Source organism: Castanea sativa, chromosome 9 (genome assembly GCF_040712315.1).
Source record: "Castanea sativa cultivar Marrone di Chiusa Pesio chromosome 9, ASM4071231v1".
NCBI lineage: Eukaryota > Viridiplantae > Streptophyta > Magnoliopsida > Fagales > Fagaceae > Castanea > Castanea sativa.
Window position 1 is genome coordinate 24620654 of NC_134021.1, and position 18748 is coordinate 24639401.

General features: G+C 39.0%; 1 protein-coding gene across 1 annotated transcript; it reads left to right on the top strand.

The window, feature by feature from the left end:
• The first annotated feature begins 9056 nt into the window (after positions 1-9056).
• On the top strand, positions 9057-11123 carry LOC142611070 (uncharacterized). Its single transcript, XM_075783097.1, has 3 exons — positions 9057-10253; positions 10351-10430; positions 10838-11123. Exons 1-3 carry the CDS (start codon positions 9357-9359, stop codon positions 10929-10931), a joined length of 1071 nt encoding a protein of 356 aa, XP_075639212.1. The 5' UTR covers positions 9057-9356; the 3' UTR covers positions 10932-11123.
• Positions 11124-18748: the final 7625 nt, after the last annotated feature.

Here is an 18748-nt window from a genome sequence, read left to right on the forward strand (position 1 = left end):
TTTAATGGCATATATTGTTAAGAACGTAGAAGAGAGAACATGAACATAAGGAATAGTACACAGAACAAGATTCAATAAGCTTAGAGATATTATTAGATTCAATATCTTTTTTACATCAGACATGAGAGACTATAAGAGACATCTTACAAGGGTTTTTTCCACTCTGCTCGTTCTAAAGATACAAGAGGCCTATTTATAGACAAAAACTTGCAGCCATAATGTACATTCAAATCCTAAGGAGTTTTCTACAAAAGATAGTAGGGGTTGGCTCTCTATTGATAAATGTCGAAGAAAGTGGGGTCCTGAAATTGGGTTGACAAATGTCAAACAGAGTCAAGGGGCCTGGGTTGTGGTAATCTTCATCGGATAGGCTTCTGACAAAAGAAGAAATATCTTTGACCGCTGAAGATAAGGGAGGAACGTTTGAAGACATTTTTGGGACCTTTTTTTTTTTTTTTTTTTAAGTGTTAGAGATGTCTAGTCCCATCCATCTCTTCCTTGAAATCATTCTTCATCAACATCAGCATGGACATCTGGATCGTGGTTATGGTAGTAAGGATCATCATATCCAAAAAGAGGATTTGACATTTCCCAATGGTCTTCATGTGACCACTGTTGTCTATAAATATCTGGATCAGCTGATACTATTTCAGATAAGATTCCCTTATTAAGAGATTCTGCCATTGTGAGAGAATGATAATAGGATACCCAAGAAACGTCCATATGTGTGTGGAGAGTGCCATCTAGATTAGTTACCCAATGCATCTCTGCTGGGTGAAAGATTCCTTGTGCACGGACATCATTTTTAGAATTTAATTTAGCAATTAAACATGCCAAAGTGATCTTTGTTCCAGATCTTGGGTGTTCTGTTTTGGGATACTTTATCCATTCACCATTATGAGCATCATTTTTAGGATTTCAAAGCAGAATTTATGAAAATATTTATTTCCACATGGAAAAATATATCTATAAAAATTTGGTTCAAAATGAAGACACAAGTAATATTCATTGAGTAAATACCACATGTAGAGATAATGTACCACTGTCTAATTAGTTGTCCAAAAAGCAAAAAGGGTTTTCCATAGATGGTCTATATCGGGGAAGATAGCTAGAAAATGTCTTTGATGATCTTTGAGATAATTATGGAGTACTCTAATGATTCTTTTAGATCTAGCTTCAAAGGTCAAGGTCTTTATTTGGTTTTTTATCTCTGGGGGAAGGGTTTCTATCATATTAAGGATATTATTAGGGGCTGCAGAGGAAGGCCTGAGGATGGGGATGGATCTGTAATTGGATATACACACAAAGGTGGAGGAATAATAGTGGTGTTAAGGATTGGAGGTTTTCTAGAAAGGTAATCAGTGATAAGATTATCTTTGCATTTGATGTGTTTGACTTGAAAAGACCATAGTGAAAACCAATTTGACCATTTGAGTAATTGAGAATGTGGAAGCATTTTCCTTTTGAATTGGAGCATTTTGGGAAAGGGGGACATGTCCATTTCTACTAAAACATTATGCCCTAGAAGATGAAACTGGAATTTTTCAATTTCATGTTTGACTGCCAAGATTTCTTTAAAAGTGGATTGGTAATGGAGTTCTGAGGGCTTGAATCTACCGCTTTTTTAATCACAAATATTTCTTTTGCCATCAACTTCTTCAAAGAGAGCTGCTGCCCTGTACCAATCACTTGCATCTGTCTGCAAAATCCGTTTGCCTGGTCCTAGAATCTGTAAAGGGGGAAACCTTTCTGCTAATCTTTACAATTGTTGGTCTGCTTCTGTATGAACTGAATTCCATTCTGGAGGAGATTTCTTCAGCAATTGAGCTAGACAATCCCAGTATTTGGATATTTTTGGAATGAAATCTGACATATAATTAACAATTCCAAGAAACTGTTGTGTTTGTTTGGTACTTTTGAGCTTGTCTAAAAATTCTCCAAGAGAAACTGCTATGTGGGGCTGCAAAGTATACTTTCCATCTGAAATGTTTACTCCCAAGAAGTCTATAAAAGACGCTCCTATGACCATTTTCTTTTCTGAAAGCATTATCCGTGCAGCTTTTACTAAATTGTAGAATTCAGTAAGCAATTTTTCATAAGATTCTGCATCTTTTAAAAATAGGAGGATATCATCTACATAGATTAATACATTTGTCAAGAGTGGTTGGAACAATGTTACCATTACTTTTTGGAATTGAGATGGAGCATTTTTGAGACCAAAAAGCATAATAGTCCATTGATAATGGTGGTCCGGGATGCAAAACGCTGTCTTGTATCTCTCTTCTAGATGAATTCCTAATTGCCAAAATCCTGCTTTGAGATCAAACTTTGAGAATACCTTAGCATGTGAAAGATGCTGGAAAAGAGCACTTTTGTTTGGCAAAGGGAACTTGTCATCTGCAAGGAAATTATTAAGATCTTGGCAATTGATTACCAATCTGAGTTTTCCTCGAACTTGCTCAGCATATTTGTTCACATAGAAAGCGTCACACACCCATGGAGAAGTTGTAGGTTCAATGAGGCCTTCTGAAAGAAGAGTAGATAACTCTTGCTTAGCCAAAGTTGAATGATCTAGATTCATTCCTCTGCGATTGGTTTTGTGGGGTTAACATCTTCATTCTTTTTAAAGGGTAGGTTTATGAAAAAAAATTGGGTTTTTTCCACAAAGGATTTGGATTTTTAAGGAGGAATTCAGAGTGGTTGTTTGGACAACAGTCATTGATAATCTGGAGTCTCAAAGAGTCAAAGGGGTCTACTGTGAATAAATGAGGTACTTAGGTTCAAGTGAGAAGGTGTTTTTTATGCAAAAGTTTTTTGGAAGACCATTTAAAGCTAGGTATTTGATGAAGGAGATCAAATCCTATAAGAAGGTCTTTGCCTGTAAGAGGGGATCCAAGGACTTGGTGTTTAATGGTAAGGGTTAGAAAAATTCTAATAAAAATAGGCTTACTTTTCTAGGTGATCAGAAATGTTTCTCCATTTGTCGCTCTGAACATCTAATTATGGGGTAGCCAAAATTTTTCAGGTAAAATCTTAGGATGGATAATTATTGCTGTTGTTCCTGTATCAAACAGGGCTATTACTAGAATGGGTCTGGAATATGTGTCAAGAAGGATATGTACTTGGGCTATGGGTAGGGCTGTCCACGGGTCGGGTGGGTCAAGTTTGTGCCCAACTCGCAACTGACCCGCCGGAGATCGGGTGGGGAGGCGCCGGACCCGCAACTGACCCGTGTTAGGGTCGGTTTTTACGGGTCGGTTTCCCGTCGGGTGAGCGGCGGTTCGGGTGAGGCCGAAACCCATCGGAGAGGACCAAAAAAATAGATAAACGGCGAGATCTCTCTCGATCCGTCCAAGATTCGGTGCAATCTAGCCGGATTTGGCAGACATTTCGCCAAATCCAATACTTTTTCCCCCAAATTTGGTGTTTTAGTCGCCGAAATCTGTCAAATTGTGCCAAGAAACTCGTCGGAAAGCTTGAAATCTCAGCGGGTCGTTCTCTCTTCGGGCGGGTCAAGTTGAACGGGTTTTGAAGGAAGGGAACCGAAACCGAATCGCTGGCGTCGGGTTTTGGAGCTCGGGACCTGCGTCTGACCACCGGAGCTGTCGGATCGGGTCGTGACGGGTCGGTTCCAGTCGGGTTGGTCGATTCCAATGGGTTCTCGGTTTTCCTGGACAGCGCTAGCTGTAGGTGTAGGACTGGTTAGAGGGGCTATAATAGGCTGGGATGTGTAAATGGTTTGGATTTCTGGATCTGAATCATCATCATTATCTCGATCTGAATCATCTTCTAAAGTGGAATAGGCCATAATTACCAAAGCTTGGGGAGAGTAATCATTATCCAATGAGAAGAGTGATTCTACATCTGAGAAGGGAGTATCATCTGCATGGATTTGGGCTTGTTCAAGAAGTTTTGCTACTTTCTCCTTATTTGGACATTTTTTTGCAAAATGGTCTGGTCTTCTACACACAAAGCACACTTTTGAAAATTTTCCTTTAAATTGCTTTCGTCTGAGAAACTTCCATTTTTTCTTTCTGAAGGATTTTTTCTTCTGACTTGCATAGTGTCTCTTCTTCTAAGAATACTTCTTAAAATGGTCTCTCCTTTTTGTTGGACAAACACAGTTTTTGTCATAGCACTTTATCTGCAAATCTTTCTTTTTACAATTGTCCTTAAGCTTGCTATGGATCTTATCAGTTTCTGAAAGAAACTTTCTCTGGTTGTAGAGTTTTTCAAGAGCAATAAGCACATGCTGGTAAATTTCTCCTAAAAAGGCTTGCTGCAAAGTTATTTTTTGGAGATTCATCATGCAGAGAGTTTCATCTCCCAATGGTCCTAGAAGGGAGTTCAGAAAGGTGTGCTTGGAATTAACATCATCCATGTAATTAAAAGAGTAGTATCGACTTGACATTCTGTCAAAATGTTTTCCCAAATCTTTCCTTTCAAAGGAGCAACACTTCATCAGTAAGAATTCTTCTTGTGCCACTTCTGTATAATGGGTCACAGAGCTAAGAAATTCACTATGAATGATTGTGAAAAAGTTTTCTAGAGTGTTGCACTGAGCTGTCTGTCTTTCCCTGTATTCTCATAGATTGATCCATCATTGTCTTAATCTTCTTGTAATTCTTGCAACAAATTTGGCAATGGTTTGTGCAATTGTAGCATTTGGGGCCTGTGATTCGACCATGCACTATGAATACATGTTAAAGATCTTATCATGCCATTTGGAAGGAGGGGTATTGTCAATGGTGAACAAATGTTTTGAATATGTGGTTGATGAGTAAGTCAATCTTGCTTGGTTGTCTGGAATAAAAGGTGGTGGAGGGAAAATTGGAGGAGGCTGTTTAGGATGAACAACATCATCTTCTTCTACTTTTGGTTCTCTCATGAACACTTCTTCTAGATCAAGATCAGACAAATCTAGATTCGTGTCATCAATTACTGGGAGCACAAAAGGTTCTTTTGGGTCATTGATGGTAAGGGTCTTGAGAAATGATGAAGTTGGGTTAGGAGGGTCAATATCTATAGCCAACATGTTCATATCTGGAGGTCTTGAGGAAGCACCAATAGTTGGATCTAGGAATTAGTATAATGGTTCATTGTCTTTTTGCTTAAAAGAAGTTTCATTTTGGGGTTTGAGTAGGGGTTCTAGTTGAAATGGTGCTGAATATGTTATACTCGGGAAGATTCCACTTGGTTTAAAAGGGTTATGATCAGGATGTGTCATGGCTAATGGTTGAAGGTTTTGGTAAGGAGAATTTGGTGAAAATGGCGAGGTTAAAGGCACAGATAGGTCTTTGTATAGTGATTGGTGAGGTTGGTAGGGCATATAAACCTGCATTGGGAAAGTTTGAGGGACCGTCTGCTGTGATTCTTCCATACACTGAAGTTGTGTTAACAACTGTTTTCTTTCTTCTTCTTTTTTCCCAATGAGAGGGAAGGAAACAGACAAGTCTTTAACTGTAGAAGCAATGGTTGCCAATTCTTGTTCAACTGACTGCATTTTCTTCTTCAAATCTTCAATAAGAGAATTTAAGGACGAGAAGGTATGAATAATTGCTTCAGCCATCTTTTGTTGATTATCAAGAATCTTTGAAAGGACTTGGTTTTGTGCCACTGCATTTTCTGCCTGCCAATTTAAAGTTGCTTCGGCTGAAGAAACCTGTCTTGCAGTTCCATATGGATTTGTTCCAACATGATTTTTAATTTTTCAAATATGTTTGGTGTTGGTTTGGGGATGGTTAAAACTTTTAAGAGGGGGAAAAATTTTGTGAATAGGAGGATGAAGCATGGTCAAACATGTAACAAGGTAAGGTCTTCTGTATATGGGTTTGACTGGTAGGTTTGGGTTGATATTTTGGTATTTGGGGAAGGACTTTCTGGTAGTATGGGATTAATGGAGGTTTCGGGTTTGGTCATGATTTTCTTTGCATGGAGGAGTAGAAGGAAGTTTTTGTTTTTTGGTTCCAGGATAGAGAAGATAATAATCAAACTTTCCAAAAGGTTCTCCAAGGAGGTCAACTTCTGGATCTCCTGATTCATACCTTTCTTTGAGGATTTGTTGGGAAGATTTTTTCTTTCTTCTTGATTGCTCTTCTTCAAAAGCTTCTTCTTCTTGGCAATCAGAACAATTACAAACATCCCACCATATATGACCAGAAGGTGATTGTCCTTCATAGCAAGGTTTTCCATCTTTTCGGAATGCTTTGATTTTGAGGCATTTTTCACCAACATATGACACCGGCTGGAGCATAGCAATTTGAGTAGGAAAGAATGTTACCTCTTTCTTTTCATGTGTAGTTGCCAAGAACCTAGTCTCAACTTGACCATTTGCTTTTCTAATAAAGAAAGGATTATTAGACTGGATTGGCGTAGCCGCCTGATGAAGCATCTCATAATTCGTAATCCATGATTCTGGAAAGAGAGAAGTCATTTGGTCCATGCTGAGTTGTCTTGGGACAAATGTGAACATTGGTGTCATTCTTGGATCGACTTGGATCAATAAAGCATCATTAGATTGAGCTATTTCCGGAATTGCGATGTCAAAGGCACGATTTTGAAGTCTATAGGCTAGCTAATAATAAAGTGTGGCAGCAAAGGTGTCTTGTACCTGAGAAGCTCCTGTAATCTAAACTTGTACCTTAAGAGCATCACAAAGGTGAGGATCCTTGAGGGACATGTTGAAGTTGAGGAAGAGTGTAGCAAAAACTGTTCCTGCATTTAAGGTAGTTTGAACAGTCCCTATGACTGCATTTTGATATTCCAAGAACCTAGAATCAAGGAGTGAAATCCTAGAGACTATAGGGAGTCCCTTTCTTCCATGGAAGGTTAGTGCCAACCTTACTGCACCAAAATGGAGGTGTGTGTATCCTTGTTTTTGCCATGGAATTACAAATTCTCGGGGAAGGGCAAGGGTGATAAAGTTTTCATTCTCACATGCTGGAATATTGAACTGATCAAACTTGGAGGCCTGAACATATTCTTTTACAATAGAGGATGAGAAGGACCTAAAAACTTTTTTATGGATTTTTTGAAAGAAATTTGAGGTTTATCAAATACAGCGTAAGGATTTACAATAGGGAAATCAATATTAGGAATCTTACTATCTTCAGGTACGTGAAAGATTTTATACAAGTAGTCTAACCTATTTGCAATGGATTTACGAAGAGAAAGATCAAAGGTAGGTGTAGTAGTATCAGTAACTGCTGAATATGAATTGGCCATGATAGTTTCTTCAAGAAAGAACTGCTTACCTAAGACCTAACAGGACAAAAACGCCAACTCTAGGCTTAGACGTCCACAAGGTGACTTAGGAAAACAAGGTTCTTTAAAACTTTGAGAACAAACCCCTTAGTGTTCTATTTGATTATCAAATCCAATATTCTGATGTGATTAATACAGAGGATCTACATATTGTGGCAACTGTAAATCACAGAGCATACTAATCAGGACAATAATCAAAGTATACTAACCAAAGAAGGGAGAAACTTGTCACAGGGGTCTGATACCAATTATAAGAGAGACTAAGAATAAGAGGGTGTAAGCAGATTATGGGAACACGTTAATGACATATATTGTTAAGAACGTATGAAAGAGAACATGAGGAAAATAATCCTTCCGAGCCCACATTTTTTTATCCTCTCAATTTAGGAGGAAAATAGGGAAGGAAAAGATGCTGAATGATGTAATTTACACAAATACACTCGCTTTATTGCACTCTATTTCTTATATATATATATATATTATATAATAATAACAAGGACATAATAATCAGTTTATATAAATTACATTTTTCATTCTCCCATTTTTCTCTCCAACAAACAAAAAAGTTTTCCACCTTTTCACTTGTTCACCCCTTCAACCAAACACGCATGAGGGAAAACCAAATCTTTTCTATCCTCCCACTAATTTTTCATCCTCTCACTTTTCCACTCTTCCAACCAAACGGAAAGATGTATCACTTTTTGGGTACTTGAGTTTGAGAAACTCGAGTTTTTCATAGTACTTGAGTTCCATGGAAAAATTATCCAGCAAATTTGAAAGCTATTTTTTTCAAAGAACTCAAGTTCATGGAAAACTCAATTTCTCCAAACTTGAATATTTAAAAAGTGGTAGATCCATACATATTTCTGAAAAAATGGTAAACTGATATATATATTTCGGTAAACAATAGTATTTGGCCATTTTGCTAGTCTAATTGAATGAGAATTTAAAATTTCTCCAATTATTTTATTTTATTTTATTTTGAGCTTCAAACCCATGGTCAAATTTGATTACGTAATCAAGTTTTGTTTATCTATTTCTTAAATAAGTTTGAATTTGTTTATAAGTTACTATTTATTCCCTTTCGAAACATAATTATCACTCTCATTAATATTTTTTTTATCACTTCACAAATTTATGCTAAATAATTATTAACTAAAAATAGCTCAAATTATACCAAGAGCTTATTGATCAACCGGTACCTCTTAATATTTTCAAGAAACTTCAAATTATATCATAACCCTAATTTTAAAACAACTGTCTAGTACATGAAATGACGAGGTAGAACGAGTTTTTACACTAATTATGGGGTATGAGTCTTCAATGCATGATGTGCATCAAAAGAAAGCTACCATACAATTTAGTTAGTTTAAAATGTGAAGAAAAAATTATTCAATATTCCATGAGTAATGCTCACTCCTCTCATATTAATAGTGAGTCTCATATTAATTATTTTTTCTTTTTGAAAAAAAATTTTAAAATTTCTTTCCAAAAACGATGTGTTTCATGTATATATATATATATATACTCCATTAGATCTGCAGTAACTTTATTCTCCAAAAAAAAAAAAAAAAAAGAAAGATCTGCAGTAACTTTATTCTCCAAAAAAGAAAAAAGAAAAAAAAAAAGAAAGATCTGAAGTAACTTTTGTAGGCCTGAATAAGCCCAAGTCTCTAGCCGAAAGTACTTGAATCCAGCGATCGAAAATGAATCCCCCAACCCAAAAAGCGGACCCACACTCTGAGGCCCAAAGTCACCTAATAAACGAGCTGTAGTGTAAACTCAAAACAGATAGTGTTCTAGATCCTTCCAAAGAAGACCCGTTTACAAGTCCAAACTGAATTGGGAAAGGGATTTCCCATACTATTTCCAGATAAATTGGGTCACTTTTATTTTATTTTATTTTATAAACCAAAAAAGAAGTCATTCTAGACACTTCCTCCAAGCTCATCAGGACTCTTCTCTAGTCTTCTTATAATATATATATATATATATATAAGAACCCTTTATTGTCCTTCTCCCTCTCACCCTTTAACTCTCTCTATTATTTTGTCTTGGGTTTCTTCAATTCTTTTTTTTTTAGCATTTGATCAATGGCGAAGTACGGCGAGGGAGACAAGCGTTGGATCGTGGAGGAGAGATCCGACGGCGCCAATGTCCACAACTGGCACTGGGCCGAGACCGACTGTCTCGAATGGTCTCGAAACCTCTTCTCCAAACACCTCTCCAATCTCACAATCCTCGATGGCGAAGGTAACCTCCACATCAAGACCAAGAAGGTCGAGAAAGTCGAGGGCGAGGCATACGTGAATGTCCGAAAGGGAAAGATCATACCTGGCTACGAGATCAGCCTCACGCTTTCCTGGGAAGGAGAAGCTAAAGACTCCGAAGCTACTTCTTTGCTCAAAGCCGAAGGTCTCATTGAGATCCCCTATATCTCTGATGAGAATGCTGGTGAGGACCCAGAATTCAAGGTCTCGGTTAAGGACGAGGGACCCATTGGGAAGAGACTCAAGGACGCGGTGTTTGCCAAAGGGAAGCGTTTGATTTTGGATAAAGTTCGAGTCTTTGAGGAAACTATGGCTAAGGGTGGACCTGCCAAGGATGAATTGGAGGTCAAGAAGGTTGCGCCCAAAGCTCAATCGGCTTCCAATTCGAATTCAGCTGCTGCTGCTGCTGCTGCTTCCGCTTCCGGGAAGGCGGCTGCCAAGCCCAAGGAGGAGGTTAAGAAGAAGAAGAAGGAAGGGTTTAAGACCATAACTATGACAGAGAAGTTTAGCTGTAGAGCTAAGGATTTGTATGAGATTTTGATGGATGAGAATAGGTGGAAGGGTTTTACTCAGAGCAATGCGAGGATTAGTAAAGAGGTGGGTGGGGAGTTTAGTATTTTTGATGGGTCTGTTACTGGGGTCAATGTGGAGTTGCAGGAAGCTAAGTTGATTGTGCAGAAATGGAGGTTTGGAAGCTGGCCTGATGGGATTCAATCAACAGTGAGTTTTGATTCGTTTTCGCTTTTGTTTTGGTTTTTATTAGGTTTGTGACTGATGGGAATTTGTGTACTCACTGGTTTTTGAATGAATGTTGCAGGTGAGACTAACTTTGGAAGAGCCTGAACCTGGAGTTACCATTGTCAAGCTGACGCATATTGATGTTCCCGAAGAAGATAGGTGAGTTTTTGTTGATGGGTTTCTTTTTTTCTTTATTTTTTGGATAAATTACGTTTTAAGAGTTTTGAAGTAACTAATTGATTACTGTAACAAATTAAAAACTATAGTTTCAATGGAAATATTAAACGTTGACTTTCAAAAAAGTCACTAAGTAAATCTTGAGGTTCAAAAACGTAACAAATTAAACTTCGTTCCATTTAAATGGAATGCTATTGTGTTTGTGTTTGGAGCTCAACAGGGATTGAGATTTTGGAGTTCAATACAGACTGAGGGTTTAGTTTGTCACTTATAGGGTTTAAACTGTATATATTTTTTTCATTGCTGTGTTGTGTGAAACTTTTATTGTTTTCTTGGACGGTGAGGCAGGTGAGCTGATTGGGTTGTGTTTGGATTGTTTTTGATTGCAGATATGGGAATTCGACTGTGGTGGAGAATACCGAGAGGGGATGGCGGGATCTTATTTTCCATAAGATACGGGCAGTTTTTGGTTTTGGAATATGAATTTTTTTAAAGATAGTATCCCTCTGAACTGTAGGATTTTAATCAATGGCTCTTTTTCAAATATGAAAGAAATATTGACATTGTTCAATGTTGTGGAATGTCTTGATAACATGATTTTTGTACTGTATTTCAAACTTAATTATCACCCCTTTCAGTGCTCTCAATAGCAAAAATTTGTTGTTGAAACTTAAAGAAGTTTGGTCTGTCATGAAATATGTGTCCTGTTAAGATTATGTCTCTAGCCTACTTAGGATGTACTTCATGTTTTCATTCCTATACTGCATTCATGATGTTGGAACTCATTATTGCCTTTTTCAATTTCTGCCTCTTGTGGGGTGAGAAACTGTTGTTCAAATGCTATATATAAGCTTGTACTTCTATGTTAAATGTAATTTCTTATGTTGTTGGCAATTGCCGATGGTGTTGTTGAGCAATTTCAGGAATCATAATTTATGCAGAAGTTTTTTTATTAGCTGGTTGGAGGCTTTTTTGGGTGCTCTAGCATCTTTTAATGCTTATTAGTTGGTAGCAAAGCCAGATTCTGCTATAAAGGAATGGGGTATGTCTTGGCTTGCTTTCTTTAACTATGCAAGAAACTTCTTTAGGTCTATGGTAAAAACCTTTAGTTAAGTCTATCCAATGTCAGTAGACCTTAGACTCAATTTGAGATGAACTTTTAATAACAGATTGGCTTAAGTATTGCTCGATAATTCATAAAGATTTTGAGGAGGTTGTTCAAATCCTGTGTGTTTGATTTCGGCAATTGGCTTAGTGTGATGGATTATGAGTTGAGATGGAGATAATCGGAAGATATCTTTCCACTAAGAGAAGGGTTTCCATTAATCTAGGTTGTCTTTTTGCCTCAAATTTTCAGTGAGGGAATTGGGTTTAAGACTTAGTTTGAGTGCAAAATATGTATTGTTGTAGTTTTTGGTGGTACATTACATATGTTGTAGTTGAGGGGCTCCTGTGTGGCTGTGGATATTCCTGTGTTTTTGGCTTGAGACTTGTTAGGGAAACCTTTTAGGGTACTGTTGGTGACCCTTGTTTTATAATTTGACTGTTCAATTTAAAAACTATGGTGTTGTCTATCTTTTATGGTTTCCATCATGCGTGCAGTCTTGGGTCATTTGTCTACAACAGGGCAAAAGTTTTTAGCTTTGAAGTTCTAGGTAGGTTGAAGTGATAGGTATGTGATTGAGTACTTAAAAAAGGCATGAGATTGATGCTTTAATGAAGTTAGGGAGTATATGGATAATGATGGTATAGTGTGTTGACTAAATTTATGAATCTTAATTTGTATAAATAGAACTACGAATGGTGGTGTTTACATGTGAGGAGAGTCTATGTGGGAAGGCACTTTTGTAGTGGGTGAAGGCACTCGCATCCGCTTCTGGCATGATAGGTGGATTGGGGATTATTCCCTAAAAGATCTCTACCTAGAGCTCTATGTGTGTTCAGATGCCAAGGATGCTTGCGTTTCTGAGGTTTTGTGGCTTCCAGAATGAGGTACTACTAGAGTGTGGAATTTAAGGTTCTTTAGAGCTTTTGAAGATTGGGAGCTAGCTGCTTCTTTTTCTCTTCTTCATTTTATCCAACCTCGTATTCCTCGGGGGGATAGGAGGGATACTCTTTGTTGGTGGCTCAAAGGCGATGGTAAGTTTGACACCCGCTCTTATTACCAAGCAATTCAGGATTCCTCGAATTTTTTGTTTCCTTGGAAGGGTGTCTGGAAACCAAAGGTTCCTAAGCGAGTAGCTTTCTTCTTGTGGACAGCTGCTCACAGTTGAATTCTCACGTTGGATAATCTCATGATTAGGGGTCGTCGTCCTTTGGTAAATCGGTGTTGTATGTGTTGTTGTGATGGGGAGTCGGTAGACCACCTTCTTCTTCATTGTACTGTTTCACATACCTTATGGACTTTTATGCTTCAGGCTTTTGGTATTCACTAGGTTATGCCAAGATCAGTGACGGGGTTATCTGTTGGCATCAGTGGCTTGGGAAGCATAACTCGAATATTTGGAATTTGATTCCAGGTTGTTTAATGTGGATTGTTTGGTTGGAACGGAATCGTCGCTCTTTTGAGAACATGGAGAAGACGTTGGATGAGTTAAAGGTTTTATGCCAGCGTAGCCTTTTTGAGTGGTCTCGTTGTTGGGGTTTTACTGATTCTTCTTCTCTTTTAGAGTTTATGTTTCCCCTTAGATTATCCTTCCCTTAGTTTATCTTTCTTCGTCTCTTACTGTTCATCGTCATGAACATCCTGTACTATTCATTTTTTCTCATTAATATTAGTTCTTTGATTACCTATCAAAAAAAAAAAATTGTTAGTCTAGTCATTAAAATTGAGGGAGGTTGGTTGAGAGATTTTTTGACGTGATCAAATAGTAGTTAGACAAAGGATGAGAATATGGGAGTTTATCTATCCGTGTAAACTAAGATTGTTTTATTTTTTGAGAAGCCAAAGGTTGGACTGGTTGAGCACAAAAGAGAAATATTGTTCTACCATGCAACAAAGACTGATGATTCTGTTTGAGGCTTCTGTTATGATCCTAATGTCCCACATTGCTTAATTATAAGCTTAAACATGAGTTTACTCTTGGGTTTTCAAGGGTGAGTTCTACCCATGGGTTTGTAACAGCTTCATCTTTTGGTTCAAGCAGAAGCAGCAGTGAAAAAGAGAAACGGAACTAATGACATTGCATTGAAAGTTTTTACAGAACTGTGTCAATATGCCTTTCGCGACCTGAGTTTTTTGTTGTTGTTATAGAGTGAGAAGAATTATCTTATGTCTTGTGCCTTGGTTTTAAATGCGCTACCTGTGTACATTATCATTTTGTTCATGTTTTTCTTGTCTCGAGCCTTTTTAACTGAAAATTGAAGATATTTCTACATAGGTGAAAGACCTGATCTAGGGTCAGATATTGCTTAGGAGTCTGGACGTGATAAAATATGGTAAGCAGCTGTTCTATAGTACAGCATTCATGTGTTTGAGGTGACCAAGTTGGTTTGCATAGGAAGCTCTTACTATTAATCGGGGAGTGTTTGAATGCATAATTTGTGTGTTCATGCTGTGTACCACTGTTGACTGTACCTTGTACCTAGTGGAGCAGGTGCAAGCAAACATTCATGAATCTAATCATTCTGATATTTGGTTCCTCCCCTCTGGCAATGTTTGGAGTATTTCAGCTTTTCTTTAGCTAAGTAGGTTGAGATTCTCATAATATATACTGTTCTAGTTCAAGGCAACTTAACTATGATAATTTCAGAGCATATTTGGGGTTAAATTGTGATTGGAGGTTAGATTGATTTTTCTTAGGGAAATGTTAATAGGTGCTCAAAGTGCATTTGTTAGTGAACCATTTTAGGAACGTTATTATAGGAAAAGAAAAAAAGTAATTAATGTTTTGATAGCTTTTTCTCTTTCTCATAAAAGTGACGTTAAGATTTTTCTAAAATGATTTGTTAACAATTGCTCTAAGCATGATCCTTTTTCTTATGCTACCTGATTTTATTGCTTCCAGTCAGCATGAAAGATTCTCGTGATCCAACATAATGGATGCACGCCTGCATGGTGTATTTTTTGCCACATAAAGATGGCTAGTATTGAAAACTATGGTTCTCTTTGGAATGTGGCGATTATGTAAAGTGCTAAACTGACATTGTTGTCTAAATCAAGTAGATTTTAAATTCTGATGATTAGTAGACCAAAACACCATTAAAGTCACTGATACCAGCGGAGTCCGCTTGTGTTACCTAATTTGGCGATGGCCAAAAGCCTACTGTTGTCACCATTTAATGCCTTACCACCGAAGTTGCAGTGTAGCACAAGAGAGAAGATAGAAGTTGATTGAGACGGAATTAATGGTTCTGCTGCTTCTACGTACATCCTCTTGCAAGGATTTTGAGAAAGGCAAAGAGTCTTGAGTGATTGATGTAGTAAGTTTTTTTTAGAGAGGTGGCCACCATTCTCATGGTTGGATGGTGGTACTGCATTCAAAACAACTAGTCCTTAACAATGATTTTGAGAAAGCAGGGGTCTTTTGAGTTGCTTTCAGAGAAGTTAACCAATAGCCACCATTATCATGGCTGGATTGCGGGAAAAGGGCAAAGATTATCATCAATAACAATGAGGTAATCTTCTCATTACAAGTATTAGTCAGGGAGGAGGTGTTTCAAGCCATGGTCCAAGCTACAATTTGAAAAGATCATTTAGCGCGTGTGTATATATATATCCGTGTGTGTGTGGCATACGGCCAAAAGCCACCTTCATTGGGCCCCAATTAGGGAAGGCCCATGAACAATATCACCCTTGGGCTTATCTCCTCATGTTCGGCCCATGAGGCCTGAAAACCATAGCTCATTGATCGTGGTCTCGATGTCTAGATACACCTCAATTACCCATGATCGATTGGTACACCAATGATGTTCGGCTAAATCTCGGTAGATTAGAAGTGCCCTTGGAAATTGTGCTGCCGACCAAGTTTCGGTGGCTAACACCAGTTCCCATGTGGCAATTCCCATTCCCAATGAAATTTATTCATTGTCAGGAATAATTATTTTAGGCCCCACCTGCACAAGTGGATTTAGAATGTAATCATACTTCCACTGCTAGCCTCAAGTTATAAATAGTGGAAAGAACACTAAAATAGGGGTTAGCCAATTGAGAGTGGAAATAGAGAGAATAATTGAGCAGACAGCTGAGTGGAGGGAAGGAAGAAGGGAAGTTAGTGTCTGAGTGTATCTTGTCCTTAAGCCTGCCCCAAAATTACCCATAGTAGGATACCTAATACCCACTGTACAAGTAGATTGTGAGCCTAAGAAATTAGGTACAACAAGGTGAGGACCTTTGGGCAGCATAGTTGGCGCCGTCTATGGGAATCTCCTACATAGCTGTGGTTCTGCCGAGCTTTGGGTGGTGAGGATGTCTGACCATCGTTCAGCAAGCTATGCTAATAGCGGGTCTAGAGGGTCATCACGGAGTTCTAGTTGGCGAGAAAGATGATATAAAAAGAATGAAGATCGTAGACGCCAGCTAGAAGGGGAACGCTCTAGTTCGGGAGAGGGGTCGTCACAGACTTACCGATCAGTGTCCGAAGTCTCCGAACATGAGCAGCGTGATAGGAGGGATCAGGAGCTAGAACGCCTGCGCCGAATGGTGAGAGACTTGGAATTAGAAGTATGAGGTAGACACCGACGAAGAAACCGTGATGAGCAGGCCGAAGGATCTGTAAGTGTGGGGGGCAGTTGTGGAGAAGCCTCTCATCATTCTGGTTCCCATCGGTCTAGGGACAAGTCTAGGGACTATATTGACAAAAATTCGTCTTCCCTTGAGAGGCGTAGGCCATGAAATGCCGCGTTGGACGCCATGACCCGAGCATTGTGCCGAGCGGCCCGATCGCCGTTTTAGGAAGAGATAGAGCAAGCACCTATGCCAAGCAAATTTACCAGACCCCCATTTACGATAGAAAAACAGATCCTGTTAAGCATGTAAGTCTTACATTCAAATGATGTCTTTGCACAATCAGAATGATGCGTTAATGTGTAAGGTGTTCCCCTGGAGTATTGGGCCCACTGCTTTAAGGTGGTTCAATGGGCTAAGGAAGGGCTCAATTCACAGTTTTGGTGAGTTAATTTAGGAATTTGGGGTCCGGTTTATGACCTGTAGCTACGTATTGCAGCCGGTAGATGCACTGCCTTCTATGAATGGGGGCTGAGGTAACACTTTGGAGTTATACCAGTAGGTACTGGGAGTTGTACAACCAGATCGGGGGGGGGGGGGAAGTTGTGGCAAGTACATTTAGATTGGGTTTACCAGAAGACTCTGAGTTGCGAGAGTCATCGACGATGAGACCCCTTGAAGATATGAGGCAACTTATGAGGTATATCGAGGAGTATAAGAGGTTGGAAGATGATTAGTAGCAAAGTAAGGGCAAGGCACCAGCCACGTTGCAGTACCCAAAGGAGTCTCGGCAAGGGGGTTTCCAGTCGAGGCCCAGGAGGGATTTAAGAATCCAAGAGCCTAGTGCTCTGGCAGGGGAAGTCAATGTGATGTTTAAGGAACTCGTACACAAGATTCTAGAGCAAATAAAGAACGAGACCTATTTCCAGTGGTCAAGTAAGATGAGGGTGACCTGTCAAGGAGAAATCAGAATTTGTATTGTAATGTAGGATTCTAAAAGATCATTTGGAGCAATTGGTAAGATCAGGGCATTTGAAAGAGTTCGTCCTAGAACCTAGGATTGGAGAGTCCGGGCAACCAACAAGACCTTGAGGAAACACACTCCTACCCCCCTTAGCTGTGATAGAAGTTATTCATGCAGCCTCTATGGGCACTTCGGTGACCCGAAGAAGAGGTGTGTTGACTGTTGTATCAGCAGAAAGCCACCGAGAGTAGCAACCACCGGGGAAGAGAACGAAGTATGCTAGGGAACCGATTGCATTTAATGATGAAGACTTGGAGAGGACATCTCAGCCCCATGATGATGCACTACTAGTCACTGCTTGGATAAACGGCTTTATAGTAAAGAGGGTATTAGTAGACCAAGGAAGTGGGGCCAAAGTGATGTATCTTGACCTATTTAAGGGGTTGGTTCTGAATAGTGAAGATTTGTCCAAATACAATACGCCTCTAATGGGATTTGATGGTCAGATGGTGGTTGCTAAAGAGCAAATCTCACTTCCCGTGAACATGGAAGGAAAAGAGGTAATGGTGAATTTCATAGTTGTTAGTTCATTTTCACCCTATACAGCCATTCTCGGTAGGCCATAGATTCATGCAATGGGAGCAGTTCCGTCCACCTTGCATGTTAAAGTCAAGTTTCACACCGACCACGGTATTGTAACAGTGAGAGGAAATCAACAGGTGGTCAGACAATGTTTGGTGATGGCTCTAAACCGAGAAATACTGTCGAAGATGTTCCTTTATAGCAATTACATGAGCACTAAGGGGAGCGAGGGGCTGGAAGTGCCGAGGATCTTATTTAAGTAAGTATATTTCCAGATGAGAATAAGAGTTTTCAAATAGGAGCAAGTATGTAGCATGAGGATCAAATAAAACTGTTGTTTTTAGTTCAGAATCTGGACGTTTTTGCTTGGAGTCCATATGAGGTACCTGGGATGGATCCAGAATTCATAACCCATCGACTCAATGTGGATCCAGAGTTTGGCTAGGGAGCATGTTGAAGCTGTCAAGCAGGAAGTGAAAAAGTTGAAAGAAGTGGAGGCGATAAAATAAGTCTTTTTCCCAAAATGGCTGGCCAATACGGTGGTCGATAAAAGAAGTCTTTTTCTCAGTTCTTGGAGGTTTCATCTCCACAATTGCATTGATTTTTTCAGGATCAACTTCTATTTATCTTTGGCTTACCATAAACCCTAATAGTTTTCCGGATGTGACTCCGAATGTGCATTTCTTGGGATTCAATCTCAACTTGTAGAACTAGATTCTTTCGAAGAACTTCCTCAAAGCCGGCATATGCCCTTCACGGTCTTTGGACTTGACTATCATATCGTCCACATAAACTTCTACTTCTTTGTAGATCAAATCATGCAACAAAGTGGTGGTTGCACATTGGTAAGTAGCACCAGCATTTTTAAGGCCAAATGGTATGACCTTGTAGCAATATGTCCCTCATGATGTAATGAAAGAGGTTTTCTCCATATCTTCTGGAGCCATCTTGATCTGATTGTACCCTGAAAATCCGTCCATAAATGATAGCAAGGCATGACCTGCTGTATTGTCAACTTGTACGTCAATGTGAGGCAAAGGAAAGTCATCCTTTGGGCCGGCCTTGTTCAGATCTTGAAAATCTACACAT